A 25,077-nucleotide genomic window follows, 5' to 3' on the forward strand; every position below is an offset into this window, starting at 1 on the left:
TAAGTTTTTACTCCATACTATATATATAAAACAGGCTGGATAGTGGCTCTCGAGGACCGAACTTGGCCACCCCTGTGCTGGAGAATAAAAGCAAATCCATTCATTTTCCCACCATGTTAAGTATCAACACACCCCTCACACACTGCATTTAAAGGAAATGAGAGGAGCTACTTAAATTGGTGTCGAATTAAGTCAGTTGTGTTCACAACCACAACGGGGCAAAATGATAAAAAAAGAATATGTAAAGCATCGCGCTGCACCTGTTTGCAGGGGTCTGCGAAAATCCCAAAACTGAGTCTAGCCTCACACCAGACATGCGCTGGGCAATGAGAATAACCTTCTTATTTTAAATGTGAATGATTCCAGACTTGTATGCATTGTTTTCTCCTGTCTTGCGTTTATTGTGGCATAAGTCTGCCGTACAATTGGTATTTGTGGAAAAACAATCATTGTGAAATCCTGCAAAATAGTCAACAAAAATTCCACAGAATAAAATTGGATATACAGAAAATGATTCGAACATCCATGATACAAGAAAGTAAAATGTAATCTGTGATATGGCGAGGGACGATTGTACTGTAGTATTATTGATGTTCACATCATTATTTAGGGCCAGAAAATTACAAATCTGGTCTACAAAGAACTCATATACAGAAAATGATCTTTTCCGATTTGAATTGTATGCATGTGTGTTTCACATTCATCACTTTAATGACACACCAATATTTAGTGTTCATATAAATTAGTGTACATATACTGTAGATCAAGTCATACATCATTTGAAACTTGCTGGTTTGAACAATGTTTCTCATTCCATTGCATGTTCATACAGTATTTACAAAAATAACATTTCATGGTAATTAAAATCTGTACCTGTTTGAGTTTACCATTCAATGAAAAGTCTTCACATGATTGAATCTCAGTTGTGTTAAGATTGACCCTACGCGGATACCGTAGGTCCCTGCTGCACAGAATGCGCGTTCCTGTGAAGACGTGCTTGTGGGGCTGGGTGATAAATCGTTTTTTTTAATTAATTCAAGTGTTTTGTTGTGGACGATTTTTTATTTTTTTTTAACATTGATGTTTTCTTTCCCCCTTTCGTTACACCACACCCGTGTAGCTTTAGCTCTGCCAGTCGTGTTCTCACACACTCCATACGGGAGGAACTCAACAACAGCAAACAAACTCCCGCTAAACAAAAAAACTAACACTTTACTATGTTACTGTGGAGGAGTCATTTACACAAGGAAGCACATATGACAAGAAAGGGGCACAATAAGAGTGACCACCAAAGCAGTTGCACCTCGCTAATGGCATGGCACCCATGTATATACAGTGAGGAAGACACGATTTCACCACTTGCTGAAAACAGGAGAACCCAGGTATGTGCTACTGCTACCTAGCCAAGTATATTGCTCAAGTTGCCCCACACCATTTGTTTAGGCAGTGGTTATTTTGCCGTGACTGGCAACTCAAATGCGATATTTTTGCTCTGAACGGCTCCAATATTGGTCAATCGCCAGAGCGAGAAAATCTTTAGCCTGCTGTAAATTGGATATTTTATCCTTATTGCTTAGAGACCTTTACAAGCTTATGTGAATAGCACAAATGTGCACGTTTATGTCGCTGCGTGGTCGCAACATGTACGCTATCTCGTGAAGACATTTAATATTTTCAATTTGATGTTTTACTGTTTTTGAGTTTACTTATAGGCATATCAATGTGATATAATCATGAGTGTTTAAAATAATACAGTGGAGTAATGATTTTGTGAACTTTATTTTATCCATTAACCTTTTATCTTTTTTGTATAAATGAGTCGATGTTCTGTAAATTGTCACACACTTGGGGGGATCCACGTTGCATTCTGATGTGGTTGTCCTGACTGTGTCTTTAGAGGCCTCTAAATAAATTCTTGCAAGAAAACTTCTTCATCAGATCCTGAATACAATTATTTGGACACGCAAAGATTACACTTAATATAGTAATCAAAATATTCCTTCAAAATGGTGACGCCGACGTGGACTTATTGAGACGTTTTTTCAACAGCTGTGATTGATCCTGAACACCGGATTTCTAAAGCGCAAAAATATTAACAAGGTGAGTGGACATTTTATCCACGTAGAGAAATTCTGGTTGTTTAGTATCAATACAGTTGCATTTCGTCTGTGCTAAGTTGTATTTGGGATCTGTGAACAAGTTAGGGGGGTTGTAGTAGTATTTCTTACGGTGGGACGGAAAGTCCTCGATTTTGAAAATTACTACGACATTGAACCATGCATGGGAGTTTTTTCCGCGGTGGAATAGGTTGTGTTTTTTAAGCTACTGGGAGTGCGGTGTGGATTAGCCGCCTGTGTGTGATATCATTCACACAAGGTGTGTGCTGTGTGGAATTACTAAACCGAGGGACATGATTCCTCGGTGTGTGTGTGTTGTGTTAAATAAGAAGCCGGGAAAATATTAAGACGCGCATAGAAATGCCCCGTGTTTACGGAAGTGACGTCAAGTCGGAGCGCTCCGCCGTTTTAAACGGCATAAGACATTGAGTACCACGGGGGAATAGGCTGTTGTGGTTGTTGTGGTGTTATAAGCCGCTAGTGGTGATCGCACTATGTGTGTGCTGATGTGTGTTGTGATATAAGCAGCTCGCGTTGATCACGCGTAGTGTTTGCTGAGCTAAACGCCCGTATGTCGCGTAGTTCGCTACGGTGCCGTGGAGTGATATTAAAAGCCTGCCGTTTTTTCGGTTCAGAGCTGTGTGTTATAAGCCGCCCGTGAAGATCCAGGATATATTTGTTGAAGTCGCGCAAAAGGTATTTAATATCTGTTTCATTTTCGTCTTGTTTGTGTTTGTCTGAAAAAAAAAAATTTTTTTTTTTTTGGGGGGATTAATGAGAATAGTTTTGATCTGTTATATCGTAGTATCATAAGTGAGACGTCACTGACTTTATAAATATTAAAAACGACTAATTACTACATATTATGGACGAAAAAATTCGACCGTAACTAAGGAGGTTCGATTTGCATAGACTTCCGGTCGAGAGTCAGAATTGGTCGCTAAGCGAACAGTGAGTTCATGATGCTGGACGCATTTCCACCACGGCGTCAACGTAAGTATGAAACTCTTTTAAATGTATGAATGCGCACGAATTGTGATAGTGGTTGGTTCTCACCGTTGTAAAATGTGGTGTGTTTGTGGAACTTGATTGTGTAAACAGCGCCAGACGCTGATTACCTCCGTGAAAAACACTTCTATAAGTTTCTTCGAATGGAAGAAAAGTTAGACGGTGTGGGGTCGTGAGCCAAATGTTGGGTTGTGCTAGAATGTTAGCGTTGGATAGCTATGTGAAAGTTGCGCGGATGACGGTGTTAAGTGATTTTGAGAATGAGGAGGCTGATGCTTAACTAGCGGCTCTGCCAGTGTACAGTTGCCATGCACGGGAGATTAGTTTTTGGTAAAACGCTACCGCACGAATCTGTTTTTAAGGCTAAGGATGAGTTAGCTGCGGGCAGCCGCATCTGTTAAGAAATTGGAACATAAATTGGATGAAGTGTTGACTGTGAAAGATGACCCGCGGGGAAAATTTGAACCAAGCGAGAGCTCTTGGCTTAGAAATGAATTGTTGAGTGTACGCGTTTGTTTGTTTGGTAAGCTCCATGGTGTGTTGTGGCCACGCGGTTTTTCGTTGTTTGTCTTACAATGTGCGCGACGTGTCTGTGTCGCGGCCGTAACGTTGCGATGGATTGTGCGCGAATAAGTCGACATTTGAGCTATAACTACGTGGTGAAGTTATTATTAGACGAATAAACGGTGTATTTTACAAATGAGTGCGCACTTCGGAGAGGTTTGTGTTCGTCTGTGGTTCAACAACTGAGACGCCACTGAATTAAGTTGAGGAGTGTGTGTTGTGTGTGAGTGTGTTCTGGGTCTAGTTTGGTGAGTTGAAACTGTGAATATGTGAAGCATGTGTGAATTGTGAGTTTAAAGGGGGGATTTGATTTCTTCTTGTTTTTGTGTTTTTTCTCCTCAATGCCTTTATGACAAGGGAGAGGAAACTGAAGTTAAGTGAAAGAAGGACTGAGTTTGTTGGAAGGCAGGTATTTTGTGTCTCCAAAAATGAGCGAGATAAGATAGGATGTATATGAATGGCGTTTTGTAGGAAGAGGAAAAGAGTAGATTTCAATGGAAAAGAGGTGGAAAAAATTTCCTCTCTCTCCAGTTTCTTTGTCCTCAAAAAAGGGTGAAAAAGAATGGTAGCAGGAAATCTGCATATTTTGAAAGGATGGGGGCCGTGAGCTGCTGTTTTAAGAAGGTGGTGATTTGTACTGTTGTCTGTTAAAATTAAATTAAACTAAATAAAAAGGACAGGGGGTGTGATAAGTTTAGTCCTCTCTCCCATTGTCTCCATTTGGGAGACTTGTAATCTGTTGTGTGTGTGAATAGCAGGGGTCTTCTAATGCTAATCTGTTAAAATCAAATTGTTCCTGTTATGCGGAAGGATATAGAGGTCTAGGTGTTAACTACAGGCCACTGTCATATTATTTTTAAAATCAGATCTGTGTTTTTTATAGTTGAATAAGTAATAAAACCAAATTTTAATTGAAATAGACTTGTCATTTTCGATTTTTTGATTTCCCCTGCATCTCTGATAACTTATTCGTAGGTATGAAAATGATTTAACCTTTGTCCTTATCTGAGTCCCATTCTAGAAGTCTGAGGAGCCCTGAAATTCGAAAGGACTTCCATCCAAGTGGCCAGGGTGACTGACAGCTGTCACATTTTCGTAAATTTGAGGTAACACGTAATGAAGATGTCTATGGTAGACATATGCGTAAATATAGTACTACTACTTGCTATAATGTAGTGATCAAATTCAAATAAAACCACAAAATTAAATGAATGAATCAATTAAAAATAGTTTGAAAAACAAAATATTTTGGGGAAATTTTTTATTTTATTTTTTCTTGGAAATTAAATGACAACAAGCAGTGTTCTCTTGCTATGATCTCATCTTCCTCTGTCTGTTCCGAGTGTATAAATGTTTCAGGCAGGTTCAATCTTTGACTGAAAGGTGTTTCACTTGGGTGACTCAACCAAAAAGTGCTGGAAATGGAATGAACAGCATTCTCCTGCTATGCTTGATGTTCAGAGTGGACGGCGAACTGAACAATGGTCACTTTCGGGGGGGAAGTGACCACACGGACTGCGAAAAGGATGGTACACTGTAAATCCGCTCGTCCTGTGACTGTTCAATGACTCTTATGCATTGTTTGAGCATAATGTCCAGCAACTTTTTGAGCAGACAGGATTATCATCGATTCTGCCATGATGAACTTTTCCTGAGAACTCCAGTACACAAAGCCCAGTGCCCGCTTTGAACTTTGCCCTGCATAAACTGCTATCGACAAGGACAGGAAGGAATATGAACTCCAGTTGTGGACTCAAAGTTCTGGAATCATCTGAGTTTGGTGCCTGAGGTCGTATGTTGTATTCTGTTTGTAGACATTTGCACTCTGTACTATGTCAGAAAGGAGATGTGATCTATAGCAACGCAGTTTCGGAAATTGAGAACAGCTTATGTGAATTAAGGTAGTATAAAATTAATTTTAATCTTTAAATACTATATTTTCCGTTGTTTGATGCTTGTTGAATTTGGCCTTCTATTTTTTACCATTTCTCTTTTATAACTTTGGCTTCTCAGAGTGGACTCAGATATGGAACACTTACGGCGAATTTACTGGTTAAATTTTTAATTTTTGATTTAGGTCGCAGCACTGATTTTTAATTGGGTCATGATCTGCAAAGTTGCCTGCTGTGTTTTTACAAGCCCCCACTACTCTGTAGAAGAGGTGAGGTTAGGTAGCATTTTAAGAATACTTTTTGGTTGGTGTAAAGTAGGGATTTTGTTTTGTTTTTCTGATTAGAACTCGTTTCTTTTATTAGTTGAGATGGCAGATATTTGGAAGATTCGTGACCTGCAATAGATTAATGGGGTTATTTTAAATCTTTTTCTCTTCTCTTCCTGACCCTAAAAGTCCTCCGCTGCAGTATCTTAATTTACATCTGCTTGAGTTGTTTTTCTCACTTTAAGTTACCTGAACAGGATTCAAATTTACATTACAAACTCTTGCCTCAAAGGCTTTTGTTTTGATGGCTCATGGCTAGCTCAGCTGGAGATCTTTTTATAGTTCTGGTGTTGGCCAAATTGTCACAATTTGGTTGTTTTTTAATCTACAGGACACAAGGTGTCTGTTTTTCCTCTTTGAAGCAGCAATTTGGAAGCGGCTGCAGTTTTCACATTCAGGTCTGAAATGATCAAAATTGATCTTTATCAGATGGGGGAATGATTGGTCTGTCTGAGTTTGTTGAAAAGGAAGTCTGATGTGAGAATGATTGGTCTGTCTGATGTGAGAATGACTGGTCTGTCTGTGTATCAAAAGGAAGTCTGATGTGAGAATGAAGTTTGGTGTGAGGAATTTACAGGCAGCGAATGGAGAGGATGGGAGTTGGAAAGTAAGTTATACAAAGATGACAAAAGACGACCCTTATAGCAGAAATACGGTAAGTATGTTCCATTTCAGAAATGATTGAAAAGTATAATTTCTAGAGCCCATGGAATATGCCATTTAGGTGTGGAAGGAACATTGACACACCTGGGTGACATTTTTTCATGAGACAAGTTGTAAAAATGAACTGCAGGACTGCAGTGTTTATTAAAGGTATAAATATATATAAATCTCTTCTCAGACTGTTCATGGCCCGGCCGGACATGAATGGTTCTGAGTTAAGATGATGTTGTTTTTAAATGATTTACACTGCTATAATAAGAAACCAGCGTTAAAAATACAGAAATTTGATGTACGACAAAGAGCACATTTATGCTAAATCTACAACAGTAAATATCATGGTAGAATATTTGATTAATCATTATCTACCATCATGAGGGTTTCCTAGGAACACTTCATAAGATATAGAAACAATTAACATTTGCTAAAAATTACCAGGTGCTCTTTTCAAAGTAAAGAATGAAGACTATGTATGTTATGAGTGACTAAATGAAAATGAGTTTGCACACAGATTGGTTTGCTGATCATAATGGTGGGGGCCACATCCACCACATGTGAGCCAAGAGGTCCCAGGCTCATCAAATCACATCAATTGACTCCGACTGAGGGGGTTGACTAAGCTGCTGAGCTGCGCCCACACCAATTGGAGCCATCTAACGGATCCCACCACACCCGGTTCCAGTGTCTACCTGACAAGCTGCCCAAGGACGCGGAGGAAAGAAGATTCATTGGAGTGCCTTTTCCCTGGGCACGGATTGACACAGTTGGAAAAGCTGATCAAGTGTCAATCTGCTGTTTGAAAGGGGGAAATCACTCAAATCCCCTTTTCATCAATTCACAAGGATAGAGTCACACTGGGAATGAAGTCCCGTGACCTTTCCTGTGATCTCTGGCAGTGAGCCAGGGTTCAGAAAGAAGCTGACAAACGCCTCTTTTTAAAAAATTGACCAACTGTCGAACACACTTTTCATTCAACAAAGACCTTCATCAGGAGATGGCTTCGAGGGACGGACACATCTGCTATTGCGTCGTGACACTTAACCACATCACATAGTGTTATGCCTCACATTTATTATGCCCCTTCCACCGAATTTTTTAATGAATCAATGAATTCTGACTGCTAAGCCCCTCTATCTTTCTCTCTCTCTCTCTCACCTGCTATTCTTATTTTCTGAACTCCACACATAAACATTGCTTCATTTTTGCGACGATCAAGATTCGCGCTGGACTTTCTCTCTAGACTATTGTGGGATTAAATGTCCGGTTTTTGAATTTATAGAAGTTCAATGGTAGGACTGAAGACATTTAATATTTTCAATTTGATGTTTTACTGTTTTTGAGTTTACTTATAGGCATATCAATGTGATATAATCATGAGTGTTTAAAATAATACAGTGGAGTAATGATTTTGTGAACTTTATTTTATCCTCTCACCCTCAAAGCTATTGAAGATAGGAATGTGCATGATGTTATTTAGAGCCTTTTGGCATTGGAGTCTAAAAGTCTGGGGTTAGATCCTAATTGCATTTGTTCCCCCAGTCAAGAAGGGGAACTGTATGTAAATGTCTGTTTACTAATAAGATTACACCTTTGGCCAACCTGGAATCAACATGTCTGTATGTAAACGTCTGCTTACTAACAACATTACACATTTGTTCACTAGGAGATGACATGTCTGCCCTTTGTTCAATCAAGAGCCGGGAGGAGGAACCTTTTATCTTTTTTGTATAAATGAGTCGATGTTCTGTAAATTGTCACACACTTGGGGGGATCCACGTTGCATTCTGATGTGGTTGTCCTGACTGTGTCTTTAGAGGCCTCTAAATAAATTCTTGCAAGAAAACTTCTTCATCAGATCCTGAATACAATTATTTGGACACGCAAAGATTACACTTAATATAGTAATCAAAATATTCCTTCACTCGTCAAGATGGACTAGCCTTGCAAGCACTTACCGGTATGAAAGACAAGCTTACTTTCACTTATCAGCCTCTGCGTCGTCTGCGACATAAAATCCTTATGAAATGTAGTATAGTGGGCTGGTAATGCTGATAACAGCCTATTTTCAGTTACAAAACAAATTGAAAAGTGAAAGGAGATCTCTAGAAGGGATGAACTTGGTGAAGCGGACTAAGATAGCCGATTTACAGCAGGCCAAGACTTTCTTACTCCGCGGACTGGCCAATCAAATAACGCTAAAAGGAAATTTGCCAGTCATGGCAAAACAGCCACCTCAATTTACATAACAGTACTTGTACTTGTAAAATCAGCAGACAGTTGGAGGGGGTGACAAGCTCTGACCTCGGTTCCTACATTGAAGCCAAAATGTGATGTTTATTTGTATCATATTGAGGTACACACGTAGCACTGTTTATCTTTTAAAACAAAGTTGACAAAAAAAGTTTTACTTTTCTATTTTTTCAACACATAGATTTACATTTTCAGAAGTATTTGATTCAAGGTAGGAGTTTTGCAAATTGATTCCAAGAGAAGAAATATGGTTACTTTTGATCAAATAAAAGTTCTTGAAGTTCTTGGTTTATGTAAAAAAAAAAAAAATATATATATATATATGTATGTATATATCGGGAAAAATTGTAAAAATAATAAATCGGAGATTTTATTTTCAGGCAAAATTGCCCAGCCCTACGTGCTTGTTTTGGTACTTCCTGTTGTCTACTCTTGAGTAAACACCAAGTTCAGCTAAAACGTATGGCTCTTTTCATTACCACCGCACACAATTCAAAGAGCCATCAAATGTACAAGTTATAGTAAAATGTTTTAAAACGTCTTCTAAGCACAGTGCGCCAACTGCATTTTAATATTATTATTATATTACCCAACTCAACTTTATTTATAGAGCACTTTAAAAACAGCCCTAGCTGCATTCAAAGCACTGTCCATTAATGGATCTTCCCTTCCACTACCTTTTGTTTATGCAGTTTTTTCTTACCACCTGTTCTCACAAGACATCTCACATCTTTGAAGGCCGATGGCATAAAGAAAAACAAGCAAACAATTTACAATAGAAAACAAATATAAAATACTTATTACAGTAATCAATAACTATTATTCATTGCAAAAGTTTGACAAAAGCAGCACACGTCAAATAATACAATGACAAATCTCTTCCCAAAGATATTAGAGTGAGGTCACACTAAATAGTACAGCAAACTGTCATCTTTTTGTCTGTTATTCAGGGGCTGAGTCCCTATCCCCTGCGAGTAACGGGGGTCCATTGTACTGCCACTCTGGTACTGCAGTTTCCCACACTGATGCTGTCGCGGTTAGTGCTGGGTGATATCACCGACACACAGGAGTTTACAAATCCCCGCCTGCTTTCCCTGGTCTGCTCCATGGCTGCCTCAACCACAAAAACAAAAGAAAGTAATTATACAGGAGGTTACGACTGTCCTCGACATATTCACAAGTCACTTTGTTGTGCTTTATTACACCCACAATGGAACTTGTGAAAAAAGCCAGTCACATGGATTTCCTTCAACAAGACATACAGTACAAGATTGTCCTCCTCTTGTAGTTTTTCATTTTGCCATAAAGTGGGAATCACGTAATAAAAAAAAAAAAATCTTTACAATAGGTGCCCCTACTAGTCTAATCACAGTGCTGATTAACTCATTCACTCTGAGTCATTTTCACTGAAGCAACCCCCTTTGCTCCGAGCTGTTTGACTGGATTTGAACTGATTTTGTAAGGCCCACGGAATATTGTGTTCTATTGCCATAACAACATGGAACCAACCAACAGAAAGATTAGAGTCTCATCTTTCATCAGGAAAAAATATGTTTCTGTTTTGCAGCAATTAGCATTAGAATATAGCTAAGTTTCATCATTATTCACAAATCTGTTGAAAACACTGGGGAACGAGCTTGTTGCAACATGACCCTGGTTGATCTCTTATACTCTGCTGCTACCTGCTGGCCATTTTTTGTAATAACTACCATTGCTTTAAGCAACCTCTTCAGGTCAGTGGCTGCATCAAAGCCTTCTGTATGCTCTAGCATAAAAAACACAAACAACAAACATTAAAAAACCCGTATAAATACGATTTTGGGACCATGACAATATTTAAAATTGAACGTTTAATCAGAATGACATTTTATTGCAAATACTTTTTTTTAACTTGACTTCCATTTCAAGCGGTGTGTTTGTTACCACGGCATACTGTACATCATATGAGGTCACCACATACGTACGTATGTGTCATAAACATCAAGAAACATCAGCCATGCCATGTACACAACAATTGTGACGTGAACCGGGATGATTGCCATGTAGGAACTGAAGCTTGTGCTGTTAGGCCATGTATGATGGAAACAGAAAAAACAAGGAATACGAGAGCAATAACCATGTGAATGTATAAATTGATGCAATATAAAATGAGTAGCTATTCACCTGAAATGAGATGACAAGCAGTCACATGTTGACTTTCAGTGATATCCATTTGTAAAAGCTGTTGCAATCAATGGACCCTGAAATGCACAAACATTATGCATCAGTTTAACAGATACATACACACATTCAATAGGAAACCATTCAATGACTAACCTGCCCTTTTGACATTGGCCTTATTCACCAGCATATGAGTATGGGTATGTTTTATACATAATACTGCAGATTAGGGATGCACCGAAATGAAAATTTTGGGCCGAAAACCGAAACGCCGAAAATCTTTTGTTATCATTGCATTTATTATAATTAATCAAAATTATAACATTATTATAAAATATTTATTTAGCACTGGCATTTTAACAAAGCACAATATAAATCACCACAGACATGGCACATTAAAGACCAAACGCTGGGTGAGCAACTGACTTCAGTATTAGGTTTCACCAGTGTTGGAGGTAACGCGTTTAAAAAGTAACACGTTACAGTAATATAATACGTTTAGTCAGTAATGACGTAATATAACGAGTTACTAGTGATGTTCAAATGAAACCGATACCTCGAAGCGAGCGTTGAACATCCTGAATCACACTGCTTCGAAATTGTGCTTCGGAGCTTGTATCATTCTGCAATATCACGTGACCGATGACGTTTGAAGCTTCATACGCCACAGCGCGTATTGACGACCCGAAACGCTTTGGTGGCTGATGGTTCGCGAAATCACGAGCTGGAATTTATCCGGTCCCTTTACTCCTCCCGTTAAGTTCAATGGTGGTTGGTCCCCTCTGGGTGGTGAAGTGGTACTGACACGTCTGGTAAAGGAGGCGTGGTTTCGCTTCCCCCCACCGGGAGATCATAGTGTGAGGGGAAAAACATTTTTGGTTCTATATTTAAAGCTATGTATATTAAATGTATAATATTAAGGGTCTCATTTAATTAATGGTGGTTGGCCTCCTCTGGGTGGTGAAGTGGTACTGACACTTCTGGTACAGGAGGCGTGGTTTTGCTTCTCCCCACCGGGAGATCATAGTGAGAGGGGAAAAACATTTTTGGTTCTTTATTTAAAGCTACTTATATTAAATGTATAATATTAAGGGTCTCATTTAATTAATAATGAATCAATACAAAGCATGCTTGTAACTGTTGCCTCATTATAAATGAGTAGATCTGGTGCTTTAAAATTTTTTTTTTACAGGGAACGACGCATCTTTTCAAAGCTGCAAAATTAGAGAGCGTGAAGAGGCGCATAAAATCTTCGATAAATAATAATTCCATGGCCTGCGTCCTTTGTAACTGTTCACACGTACTCCCGTTTATAATAAACATCAACATACACACGTCAATCATATTTTATTTATCAGACACATGTCACACATATGGGAAAAATAAAATACAAAATCAGAAATGGGTTGCAGTGTGAACATTGCATAGATATTTTTCTTTAATTACACACTTCCGCCCACCCATCCATCCATTTTGTTAGACCAGTTATCAATTATACTTCATCTATCACTATTATTTTTAGCCAATTTTTTGCATACAAGTTTACTATACAAAACAAATACGAACACGCATTGGCAATATAAACTCATTTTTTACTTGTATGTAAATTAATTTGAGTATGTTGATAATTTTCTTTATGGTGTACAGTCTGGGATTATTTATTTCCCGGACCAAGTATCAGTTCCAATATTTATATTTGGGAAAAAATTCATCTTGATACAATTATGAATCAAAGGCAGTGATCTCACACTATGGAGTAAAAAAAACAAACATTACACCACACACTATACAGTTAAAGGTCCTCATTACAAGTTAATTTTACCAGCTATGGTTGCAAATTTTTCATTTTGTGTTTAAAATCTCATGATTTAAATCATGATTAAATAAGTTAATACCTGATTTAAAAAAAGTTTTTTTTTTAAGTAACTTGAATAACTCATTACTTTACACAGTAATATTGTAAAGAAACTTATTACTTTCAAATGTAAGTAACTAGTAATATGAAATATGTTACATTTTGGAAGTAAGTTGCCCAACACTGCGTTTCACCGACAGCTGTCATGAGCCTGAGTTATGTTAACCCATTTAGTGATTAAAAAACACACAGGGCAACTGGGCAATAAAAAGTGGGGGGCGCACTAACATTAAACGTGATAAACTAGGAGGCCACAAAATATCATCCTGTGTTTGAGACCCTTGCTATAGACGGAGCAGCGCACGTGCCACTGTTGATGACACTTGGTATTATACACTTGCCACATTTTCCAAATGGATTTGAATGACATTCACAAGTCTCAGGAAAACTCCATGCTCCATGGTTTACAGCCAGCCTGTAACAGCCTATAACGTAATCATTTCCTGAAAATGTACAAATGCCTGAAAATTAAAAAAATTAATTGCACTTGATCAAAAATGTAATAAAACCCAATAATGTATTAATTGTAATGTAATGGCAAGAAAATGCCCTATTACTATAACAACACTAAAACTCTGATTTAACAGTGAACTTAGGACTCCCAAAATACTTTGCGGAAGAGCAGTTCTTACTTTGAGTTGCTGTAACTTGCAGAGTTGGTTTAACACAAAATGAATCAATTCTGTCAAATAACTCCAACACTGACCTCCATTTAAAATCAGTGCAAAAATACACTCCGATTAACACTCAATTTTTGCTGTCAATGAATTTTGCAGTCTTGTATTCTCAAAACACAATTTTTAGTACTTTGGACTGAAAATGAACATGTATATTATGTTATCGGTCAAGTTTTATTCGATCAGTTTTGAGGAAAAAAAAGACCCACCTGAAATTGTGATAAATCCCCAATAATGTAATAAGGTATTACATTTTCATTGAAAACTGTAATTGCAATGTCAGTCAAAGTTTTTTTCATACATTACTTTAATTGGTGAAATTATTGCATTATTGGGTTTTAGTAATTTTTGATTGAGTTAAGTGTAAATTTAATTACATTTTCAGGCATTATTACATTTTTAGTGAATGACGTTTTAGGTGAGTGAGTGACGTTAAAGGGTGCTACAGAGCCTCAGACTTCAATGAGACCCACCTCTTTGGTGGTTGCACACAATTTCCAAGGTCATGCGTCAGGAGCCTGGACAGGCGAATGCATCAAAAGTGAAAGCTGCGCAAGCCAGGTGCGTTAATTAATTAATTTTTTTTTAACTTACCTGTGAATGGGAGAGTATGGCCCATAGCAATCAAACTGAGACTGAATCACCCCAAGTCTAAATGGTTTTTCGTACATAACAGAAATACACCTGAGCAGTTTGTATTGCCAACAGAGACATTATGCTGATACAAAAGGATACACTTACAGCAATACTGTGGCTAAAGCCAGAAATTGGCTGAGGGCTTGTGGCACTGATATAAGTGCTGACACCGGAATCCTGAGTAGCAGTAGCATAGAGGTTAGCGACATGACCCGGGCTGCTCCTACCAGGGAAGGCTCCAGGCCTCGCTACATCTGTTAAAAAAAAGAGACACCAGTTAGATGAACAAAAAGATAACAAATCCCAAATACATCAATGATGAGTCAGGCCGTTGATACTGCCATCATCCCCGACTATTGTTTAACATTCAGCACAAATTACATTGTCATGTGCGTAAATGCGGTGGGTCTCATCTCCAATCACTATGAGACAGCCAGCCAGCGAATTGTTTCATGAACCTGAGCAGGACCAAGGTGATTGTTATTGACTTTAGGGGAGAACATCCACAACCACTCCCAATGGCCATCAACAGTGAGTGCTGGACAAGGGAGCACCATATTCTCGAGGGTGCACATCTGAGGAGCTACTACTGGACCAGTATTGTGGTTGAAGTTTGAGGTTCCACTATGATTCCACAGAATGATGCAATTAAGTGTAAAGTCTTCAGAAGCATGTCACTGCTTGCCTTTGACGATAAAAATGACTGGCTTGCATGTACCGCCTTCAGTTTACTGTATAGTAAGTGATGTGATATAGAACAATTGCTTGTCATTTTGCGTTCTTAATTCAGCGTAACGTAAAATGAAAATTCCAAATCAAAGTGTGAAAATTTTTATTGATTGGCTTTCATGACTGAGGGCAACCATTTGTTATCACTACCAGGCAGTTTATGAATGTAAGGCAGGAATTGCACAAGTGGCTTGGACACAACAACTCATTTAATCAACACCTGCCATGAAAAATGCCTCTCAACTATTCATCCATCATCTTCCACCGCTTATCCAAGGTCGGGTCGCAGGGGCAGCAGTTTTAGCAGTGAAGCCCAGACTTCCCTCACCCCAGCCACTTTATCTAGCTCGTCCGGCGGGATTCCAAGGCGCTCCAAGGCAAGTCATAGTCTATCCAGCATGTCCTGGGTTGTTTCCCGGGCCTCCTGCCGGTGGGACGTGCCCGGAACACCTCTCCAGGGAGGCGTCCAGGAGGCATCCTAGCAAGATGCCCGAGCCACCTCAGCTGGCTCCTATCAAAGCGGAGGAGCAGCGGCTCGACTATGAGTCCTTCCTGGATGACCGAGCTTCTCACCCTATCTCTAAGGGAGAGCCCGGACACCCTGCGGAGGAAAATCATTTTGCCCGCTTGTATCCGGGATCTTGTTCTTTCGGTCACGACCCACAGCTCGTGACTACAGGTGAGGTCAGGAACATAGCTTGACCGGTAAATCAAGAACTTTGCCTTTCGGCTCAGCTCCTTCTTCACCACAATGGACCGATACAGAGTCCGCATCACTGCAGATGCTGCACCGATCCGCCAGTCGATCTCCCGCTCCAACCTACTCTCACTCGTGAACAAGACCCCAAGATACTTGAACTCCTCCACTTGGGGAAGGATGTCACCCCCGACCCGGAGAGGGCACTCCACCCTTTTCAGACTGAGGACTATGGTCTCAGACTTGGAGGTGCAGACCCTCATCCCAACCACTTCACACTCTGCTGCAAACCGCTCCATTTAGAGTTGGAGATGGCGCATTGAAGAAGCCAACAGCACCACATCAACACCTCGGCTGCGCCTAGAAACTCTGTTCATTAAGGTTATGAACAGAATCGGTGACAAAGGGCAACCTCACGGAATCTGAGTTACTGCCAACAATGCGGACCAAACTCTGACATCGGTCATACAGGGACCAATCAGCGCATATTAGGTGGTTCGGTACCCCGTACTCCCAAAGCACCCCCCAAAGGACTCCCTGAGGGACACGGTCAAACGCCTTCTCCAAATCCACAAAACACATGTAGACCGGTTGGGCGAACTCCCATGCACCCTTGAGAACCCTGCCAAAGGTGTAGAGCTGGTCCACTATTCCACGGCTGGGACAAAAAACATACTGCTCCTCCTGAATCTGAGATTCGACTTCCCGACGGACCCTCCTCTCCAGCAACCCTGAATAGACCTTACCGGGAAGGCTGAGGAGTATGATCCCTCTATATTTGGAACACACACGCTGGTCTGCCAATCCAGAGGCACTGTCCCCGATGTCCACAACATCCAGAGCCTTTAGGAACTCTGGGCGGATCTCACCTTGTCACTGAGGAACTTTCCAACCACCTCAGTGACTTCGACCCCAGAGTTTCTCAATTATAAGACGTATATGATGTACACTTCATCTTAATAACTCCTACTGCTCCTTTTTCTAAAGTGCTGAGAGTATTGCACCCATGGAGCCAGCTGCATGGCAGGCAGGTAATTACACAGGCATGCCTTTTGGGAGTATGTGACTGAAGGGTGGAAGTCATATTTCCAAGGGCAAAGAGGAAATACTAACTCTTACTGATTACAGTTATTGTTTTTAATGCAATCTACAACTACCAAACATTTTGGCCCTAATTTACCTGTTGCAATTTCAGTAACAAGTATTGCACCAAATGTTGTGTCCACATTCTGGGATCCTCTAAAATGTGTCAGACTGGGATTTTAAAATCTGCGATCTGTGTTCTTTTTAAATCTTTGTTATGGCTTGGCCATCCAGTCCGAAACACCTATCCTAATATTTTTGGGCTGAATGATGATACGTTATACTGTATAGTGAATTGTTTTCTCATTGCAAAACTTTTAAAAATTTAGTGAAAAGAACATGTACTGCATGTTATAACAAATAATTTTAAGGGTAAAACTAGAGTTCCATATTTGAAAAAGATGTATTAAACGTAAGTTGGAATTTGAATAAAATGTCTTTCCACTAACTACAGTGCGATGTAGTGCAATATTTTTGTCCTTTTCTCCAAACTGCTCAACAGTGCAAACAATAAAAATGAAAACAAAAATAAAGAATGAAGATTACTGCCAAATACCTAAATAAATTAAACAAATAAAATTGTTATTTATATTAACTGTTTTAATGAGCAGATGGTAAATACAAATAGTCCTAACTCTTACAAGATTTCTGTCTTTTAAATTATATATGCATATATGCAAACCATTCTTATGATTATTGTTTTTGTTGACTTTTGCATTGTTTAAATTGGATTTAGTTTTGTTTCCTTTTATGTCTAATTTTTCTGCTTCCCTTATTCACATTTTCATCTACACTTGTTCTCATAAGTGCTGCTCTGTGCGTTAACCAATCATCTCTCAGGTCTCATTGTATCATCCGTCTGTTTGTACGTAATTCACTGTTTCCTTTCAGTCAATGAGAAATAGTGCATAGAAAAGTGCAGCTGCATATCTGCACTGAGCTTTTAAGACATGTTTACTTTGCTTGAGGACTGCTTCATCCTTCCAAGGATTTGTGCACTAACGCTGCTCAACGTGGTTGGACAAAAATGTTCCCAACAGTAGCTATAGTCCTGTACATCGTTATCATTCCAATTCTTGACCCTAAAGTTCTGGTCATCCCCAATACGCCCCTGGCAGTTATAAAGTTATTCTGAGGTGTGCAGAGGGAATGGAAATGGTGACGTGACCGACAAAAACACATTTAAATAATCTAGGACACTGTTTCACTGACATTCATTCGATGTATGATCATGCTGCAAGAATGAAACATCTTCGAATCCATACCTTTATTCTGAGGGTCAGAATGCTAAAAATCGGTGAGTAACATTGTGAAAATTCTTCAGCATATAGCATACTCATTTAAAGTAGTTTTTTTTTTTTTTTTTTTAAACCTTGACAAACTTGAAAGGACACAATGTCCTGCATCCCTAAACCTTAACTCATTCAAACCTCAAAACACATAAATACACGTTTTAATACTTTGTCCTCCAATCCCCAAAATGTTGTACATTGTTTTTTTTTTATGTTTTTTTTTTTAATGCTAGAGCATACAGCTTCTGATCTGAAGAAACAGATACAAATATACTTTTTTCTCATGATGAAAGAAGATACTCTAATCTTTCTTTTTGTAGGTTCCATGTTTTTGTAGCAATAGAACAAAATATTCTGTGGGCCTTGCAAAATCAGTCAAAATTCAGTCAAAGCAAAGGGAGTTACTTCAGTGAAAATGGCTGGGCGTGAATGAGGTAAAACATTGTCTGTTATTTAATGTCACCAAAAAGTTAATTTGTTTGATTAGATGATCCCATAAATAGAGAGAATATAGTTTATCACTTTGAAACTATCCTTTCTTTTAGTTAACAGTGAAAATGAGAAATTACATGTACTATACAGTTAATAATAAAACAACAGATGTCAATTAAGTGAACTTCTCTCATCTCATCAAGGTGGTGCTATCAAATGCATTCAGCATATTACAAACAAATGTCCATTACATTCACAGACTCATGCTTCACCACTTTTACAATTATCCTTGGAATAAATATGGGACGAGTGGACACGTGAATTTACACACCTGGGCTCTTAAAAGGGTCCGGGCTGTGAAGGTGGTGCTGAAGGGCGGTAGGAGAATTGCAAGCCGAGCTGGCATGCTCATTAGGTAGCATCTGAGCTGCCGTGTGTGGCCCGAGGGAACCATAATCAGCGATGGAGTAGGGTGCTCCGCTCCTCATGTCACTACTGGTTCCGGTCAAAGAGCACAACCTGTAATCAGGGAGCCCTAAGAGATGGGAGAAGTGAAAAATGTTCACGCTTGCTGTCTTTGCATGTCGCTGTTGTGATCTCCAGCCAAGACGATCAATCAAAAAGATAGACCTTATGATGGATCATGATGCTGTTTGAATACAAGGCATATCAATCAAAAGCATAATTTACACCAGGCATCTTTGAGACCGACTCAGACTAATAAACTTTGCAGCTATGCAAATCACATTGAAAACTTGATACCACATACACATAAACTGTGTGACTAAGCAAGAGTACATCAAATAATTACAATAGCATTGGGTTGTGTATAGCACCCCAACGATTGAGAACTCTTGTAGGGACTGTAAAAAAAAATCCTCAACAGAGGCAACAATGATTAAGAGAACAAGCAATCATTATGTCATGCTGTGCTCATAAATCAATGAAAATGAGCTGAATATTGCCTCATCCATTTTAGATGTTGACACTGACATGGTGATAAGGTGGACAAGATGGACACGAGGAGACCTCATAAGGGTTTCAAGTCCTTATATTTGTCGTCATTTCAAGTTTTAATAGTTTGGGTAATCACAAATAAAACAAATTTATTTTTTATAGGACGTCGCGATCCACCGTGTTGTTGATTGCAGCTGTTATTTGATCCTTCATGTCATCGATATTTGCTGGAAGTGTTGAAATATCAACTTTGTCTTCATCACCTGGAAGTAATTTTCACTTAAAAAGAGACTTCCCCAAAAACTGGACTGTTAAAATTTGGATCTTAGATCAGTGATAGGCCAATGTCACGTTAAATGTATTTAAAACATCAATTTTGTCATGTGACTGTATATCACAGTGGTTAGGGTGTCTGACTTCCGTGGTACCTTGGTTCAAATCCCTGTCATGGCAGTCATTTTTTTAGGAATCAACTTTTAACTGGGACCCAGCTGGGCAACCCAGATGGGACCAACTCACCAGCCCATATCCAACCCACATGGGCCCCACATGGGTGTGGTGACAGGGTAGTAATACCTGACATTCATGTGAAACAGTTGAATTACTTTTTGGGGTTTCCACTCCACACCGTGCTTGTTTGTTTATATAGGAGGAAAAAAAAGTTGAACTTTGAATGTAATTCACGAAGGTTTTTACATCTTAACACTGGAGTACCGTTAAGTTGCCTCAGCAAATCAGTGGCATGTAATGAGCAAGGTGCAGTGCTTTGTGAGGCCCTGTGAGATGCTGAGCATTCAGGAAAATGTTATGCAGCATTAAATCCATGTCATTGATTCATTGTTGCTGAAAGGATAAAGTCAATGTCCCGAATTTAGATGATATGGGAATTTTTTTTGCCATGGTACTTATCTCCTCCTTAAAAGGTTTTTCGGATCAGAGACCGACACAGAGGTGAAACTTTAATAAAGTCGCGGAAGTTGTTCAACAGTGCTATAGTCAAACTACATTTCATATTTTCCATGCAGTTTTAGTGAAAATACATGTGTCTAAAGATGTGGATTTGAAGAAATTGACTCAACAGTAACAAATTATCCTATTCAATTCAATTGATTTGACAGCTTGCCTAATTATCAACATCCACCAACACTGACTACCTAATGGTGACAGATAACCTTCCACTTTTTCCATACAAATGTTGAACAGCAACCCAGAACATTTTCTACTTAGAGTAGTAACACCTAATGTGAACTACTATGAATAACACACGCTTTTGAATATCAAACTGGTGACAATCATACTCTGCCTGAAATGAATATAATAATAATTTCTCCCGTCAGACGAAGCGCTTGTGGAAGCTAAACTGAATACTGTATAGGTTTGCCGATATTGGACGATCTATGGCAAGAGCCAAAGTGCTTCACGGCTCGTGTGCACTACACAATACAGCTTGTTGCGTGAGCTAAAACAATCACACTGTCACAATTTGACAGCCGCAGGGATTCCTGTCCTGACCAATCGGTTTTTGTGAGTGTGGTATACAATAATTGGCTGCCAATAATTATTCTGTGAAGCAAGTGCAGATTTACAAGTTTTTTTCCCCTTTATATAGAATATCGTCAAAATATCATTATCAGGTTTTTTGAAAAAATATCGAGATATTTTATTTTGGCCCATATCGCCCTACATGTAGCCCTACACGAGCTGTGAAACACTCTGGCTCTCGCCATAGATCCTCCGATATCGGCAAACCTATACACAGTATTCAGTTTAGCTTCCACAAGCATTTCGTCTGACGGGAGAAAATGGTAAATTTGATGTGAGGATTAGTTATCTATTCTACAAAAGTTGGATTACTTAAATGAGCAACGACGCTGAAGTTGGCTCTACCATTGCGCTCCTGTCTATCAGCCTATCTTATCAAAGCCTAAACCGCAATTGCATTTTCTGGCCTGAAGATGCCAGTGTTTTCAGTTTTGCATTGGTGAAGACGCTGGTTTCCTCGTTGCCTACAATTGAAAAAAAACACTGATTTTTAACCTGCTCTCATTGCCACAAAATCAAAATGGCATCGAGTTTCTTGCCTGTTAATGTGCTAAATTGTGGGAGTAGATTGCTAAACTGTGGAAACAGATTGCTAAACTGTGAGAACAGATCGCTAAACTGTGGGAACAGATTACTAAACTGTGGGTACAAATTAGCAAAAAAAAATACTAAAGTTAGAGTTATTTTTACATTCAACTGAATGTACTACAACTATTTATTGAAAACCCTAATTTGCCCATAGGTTGGAATATGAATGTTTTTTTTGTATATTAAACCCAGTGACTGAGCTTGGATAGGCAGCAGCTGACCCGTGACAAAGAATGGATATCGTTGAGATTTTAACAATACAACCACTCTTAATGATACTGCTCATCTATCCAGTACTTTAATGATATTCTTTTAAAATATAGAAATCACACCAAAACAAATAATAGATTTAACTAGATTTTACATTGATCTGATTGGCTGGATCGGCCGATATTTTGCTTTTTATGCAAAATTGCCTAGCAGCTGTAATGTAATTAATTTGCTCGATCGATCAGTGTTGTACTTGATTGGCTCCGCAATAATAGACATAACATGTTACATTCAATGTTTCTTGTATTGTTTCGTTATCAGGCTCTTAGAGTTTTCTGATGAGCAGATCATTTGAGTCAGATGTGTTGGAGGAGGGAGCCATCGGCAAAAACGGCAGGACAGTGGCTCTGGAGGACCAGGGTTTCCTACTCCTGACTAAATAGAATCAATGCCATGTATATAGAACAGGGCTCGACAACCTTTTTGAAAATGAGATCTACTCTTTGGGTACTGCTAATTGCAAAGGGTTACTAGTTTGATACACACTTCTGAAATAAGACTTTCGCTCAAGTTTCTTTGAATTATGTTATAAAAACGGTATGAGTCATTAAACTCCCATTTTTAGCGTTTACACACAATAACAAATGTTATGAAATACAGCAAACAGGGTTCCCACTCTTTTCTTGAAACAATTTCCCAGTTCTTTTTCGAGAGTTACCCCGTCTTTTCAAGGGGCCTCATTTATCACACACAGAAGTGTGCGTACAAACATTCCCACGTAAAGTGTGGGATTGATCAATTTAGACCTGCAGAAATGTATGCACAGTTCTGGTCTTGTGTAAACACAAATCCTTGTGGTAGAGCAGTAAAATTTCTGATAGAATGAGATACATACATCACCAACAAGCCAGAATGAAACAAGGAGTTTGCAAGCATAGTTTGAGCCATTGATTACATGCACGCACATTTCTGTAAAATCACCATAACATTACGAATTAAGCTACGTGGACAGCAAATGACTTAATTCAATCAATGCACAAATAATATGCGGTCTAAGTCAGCTGGAGGAATTTTCATGCATGATTCATTCATTCTACAGATTTGCTCTGTGAGTGTGTGCCCCCAAGAAGAAGCTGAGGAGGGCTGGCTCCGCAGACAGGATACAGTAGTGACATCAAGTCCTCATCTTAAAATACATGTATTCAAATAATTTGCTTGTCCTTCTCCAGTTAATTAAAGACATTAAGATTCTTGTGGGTTGGGCATTGAGTTAGATGTCAATTGCTAGTTTTTCTTACCTTTTTTCCTCCTGTTTATTATTTTGAAGGAAGAACTAACCAAAATCCTATGGCACACTACATTTCAGACAAACAGGGCGACGGAAACATATACCCACTCCCAGAATGCAATGTGTCATATCACGCTTGGCCTGTTAAAATGTCACACCCACAGATGTACCGTGATTGAACGTGACAAAAAAAAAAACGTCCTGATATTTTTAGTCCGAGTAAAAGCAGAAAGCAGGAACAACAAAATATTGCATTTTACTGCATTAAAGTCCCAAACACACAGAAGCCATTTTTGATGCCTTCCATCAAGGCTAATGGTTTATTTCACACACTTATCTTTGAAAGCACTGAGACCTGGCAAAGATTCAATTGGTGCCACCACCCACCTATTCCCCCAAAATAGATACTACTGTTGACAGACTCTCTGAGAAAATACAGGCTTGTTTACTCTGTTAGTGAAAGTGCATCAGCCTGCAATCTCTCTGCCATGTGTGCAACATCACAGGCCGTAAAACTATGGTAGGATAAATCATGCATCGGGGGAAGCTGTCAAAACAAGAAATGGTGTGGAGCAAAATACAGAGCGTCGTAACTAAATCACAACATGGAAAAAAGAGTCTGTGATCCAGACTCAGTTCCCACTAAGTAAGGTTCGTGAATATGAATGGCTGTCTGGCTCAATAGACACCCTGAAATTGGCACAGACACCTAGGACAGGCTCTAGCTTGCTGTATTACTGAACAGTGTAAGTGGCAGAGAAAATGGATGGATGTGATGTGCTGTCTTGAACTTTGATTTGACGCACAGTCCATGTAAAACTGACGTCATTATATAATATGTATTCAAGGCAATTGCTAAGAAACAAAACATTCTTACTATTATTAAGTGTAAAATCAACCTTACTACAGACATTAGAGATGATGCTAGACATGATGCTTCGAAGACATAACTTTAAAGAAAACAGGCACTTTTGAAATAAAACACGTAAAAAATTAAGCGGTTCTTTTGCTAATATCTAAAACCAGAAGAATGGGTAAACAGTCAAAATGCAAATAACTCCACGAAACACTTGATTACAGTCAAATGTTGAGTGTGTATGAGGAGGAAGCGTGGGGAGTGACAGGCCTGGAGTGGGTAATCTGGACAAGCTGACAAATTCCCGGTGGGCCAGGCTGCTATATACACTGATCGGCGCCGCTTTTCCAGCCTGTGGATCCATTTTGAAATAAGCAATTAAAGTGCATCCACCCCATACCAAGTATTTTTGCTCGTTTTCAGGCTGTTTGAGAAATGTGACCTGACCAATATAGATTTTTTAATATCCATAACATTCAATGTTACAGACGTACACAAGGCAGGATTCAGTGATTTCTGTAACAAAGTACAGTGGTCCCTCGCTACTTCGCGGTTCACTTATTAAGGACTCACTCGATCGCGGATTTATATCCCCTCATTTTCAATAGTGCACAACTCCTGTAAAATTCTTTATTTAGGCTGCTATTTTTGTCCTTTTTTGCAACATTTGAGTAAATATAAACAGACCTTTTTTTCATTCAACACAATGTATTACACTTTGTATCAAAATATAGAACATTTGGCAGCCCCTTCGCATTTTTTCTGCTGGGCAAAATTTATTTTTTATTTGTTGTTGTTGATTTTAACTCTTTTCCCTCATAAGAAAAACATGCACATTTTTTGGGAAGGTTATCTCATGTTTTTATTTGTTTTAGAGGATGCCAGGATAATATGGCTGTAACGAATTGTAAACTTACCAAGCTTATGTATATGCAACATTTTGAACATGAACATGCAAATGAATTTGCAATTATGATTGGTTAGTTAAGATCCAATCATGAACCAGAAGTGTTGACATCATCCAAATTATGTGTTTTATTGGTTTAGATCACACAAATATGTCATGTCCACTGGGACCATCTATGGGTCTTGAAGGGGTTAAGAAACACGTATCATGACAAGTTGAAAAAAATAATAATTTTTTACATTTTGCTTCTTTTAATTCTTCTTGGCAAGTCAGTGTCCCATCAGTGGTGAG

At 38.9% G+C, this 25,077-nt stretch overlaps 1 protein-coding gene across 3 annotated transcripts in view; it reads right to left on the minus strand.

The window, feature by feature from the left end:
* Window positions 1-25,077, minus strand: part of msi2b (musashi RNA-binding protein 2b) — a 192,579-nt gene that overhangs the window by 71,561 nt on the left and 95,941 nt on the right. For 2 of the 3 annotated variants that reach the window (XR_013294217.1, XM_077566491.1), the window contains exons 11-13: window positions 18,770-18,973; window positions 14,311-14,459; window positions 10,981-11,057 (exon numbers count right to left, since the gene is read on the minus strand). Coding sequence is in view for 2 of the 3 variants with exons in the window: in XM_077566491.1 (XP_077422617.1) it covers window positions 11,016-11,057; window positions 14,311-14,459; window positions 18,770-18,973 (395 nt within the window). In the remaining variant the exon portion in view is untranslated. Of the gene's footprint in view, window positions 1-8,566; window positions 9,928-10,980; window positions 11,058-14,310; window positions 14,460-18,769; window positions 18,974-25,077 lie in introns of those variants that run through there. The other variant, XM_077566490.1, reaches the window with a different exon arrangement.

The sequence above is a fragment of the Vanacampus margaritifer genome, chromosome 5 (assembly GCF_051991255.1).
Source record: "Vanacampus margaritifer isolate UIUO_Vmar chromosome 5, RoL_Vmar_1.0, whole genome shotgun sequence".
In the NCBI taxonomy this organism is placed as follows: domain Eukaryota; kingdom Metazoa; phylum Chordata; class Actinopteri; order Syngnathiformes; family Syngnathidae; genus Vanacampus; species Vanacampus margaritifer.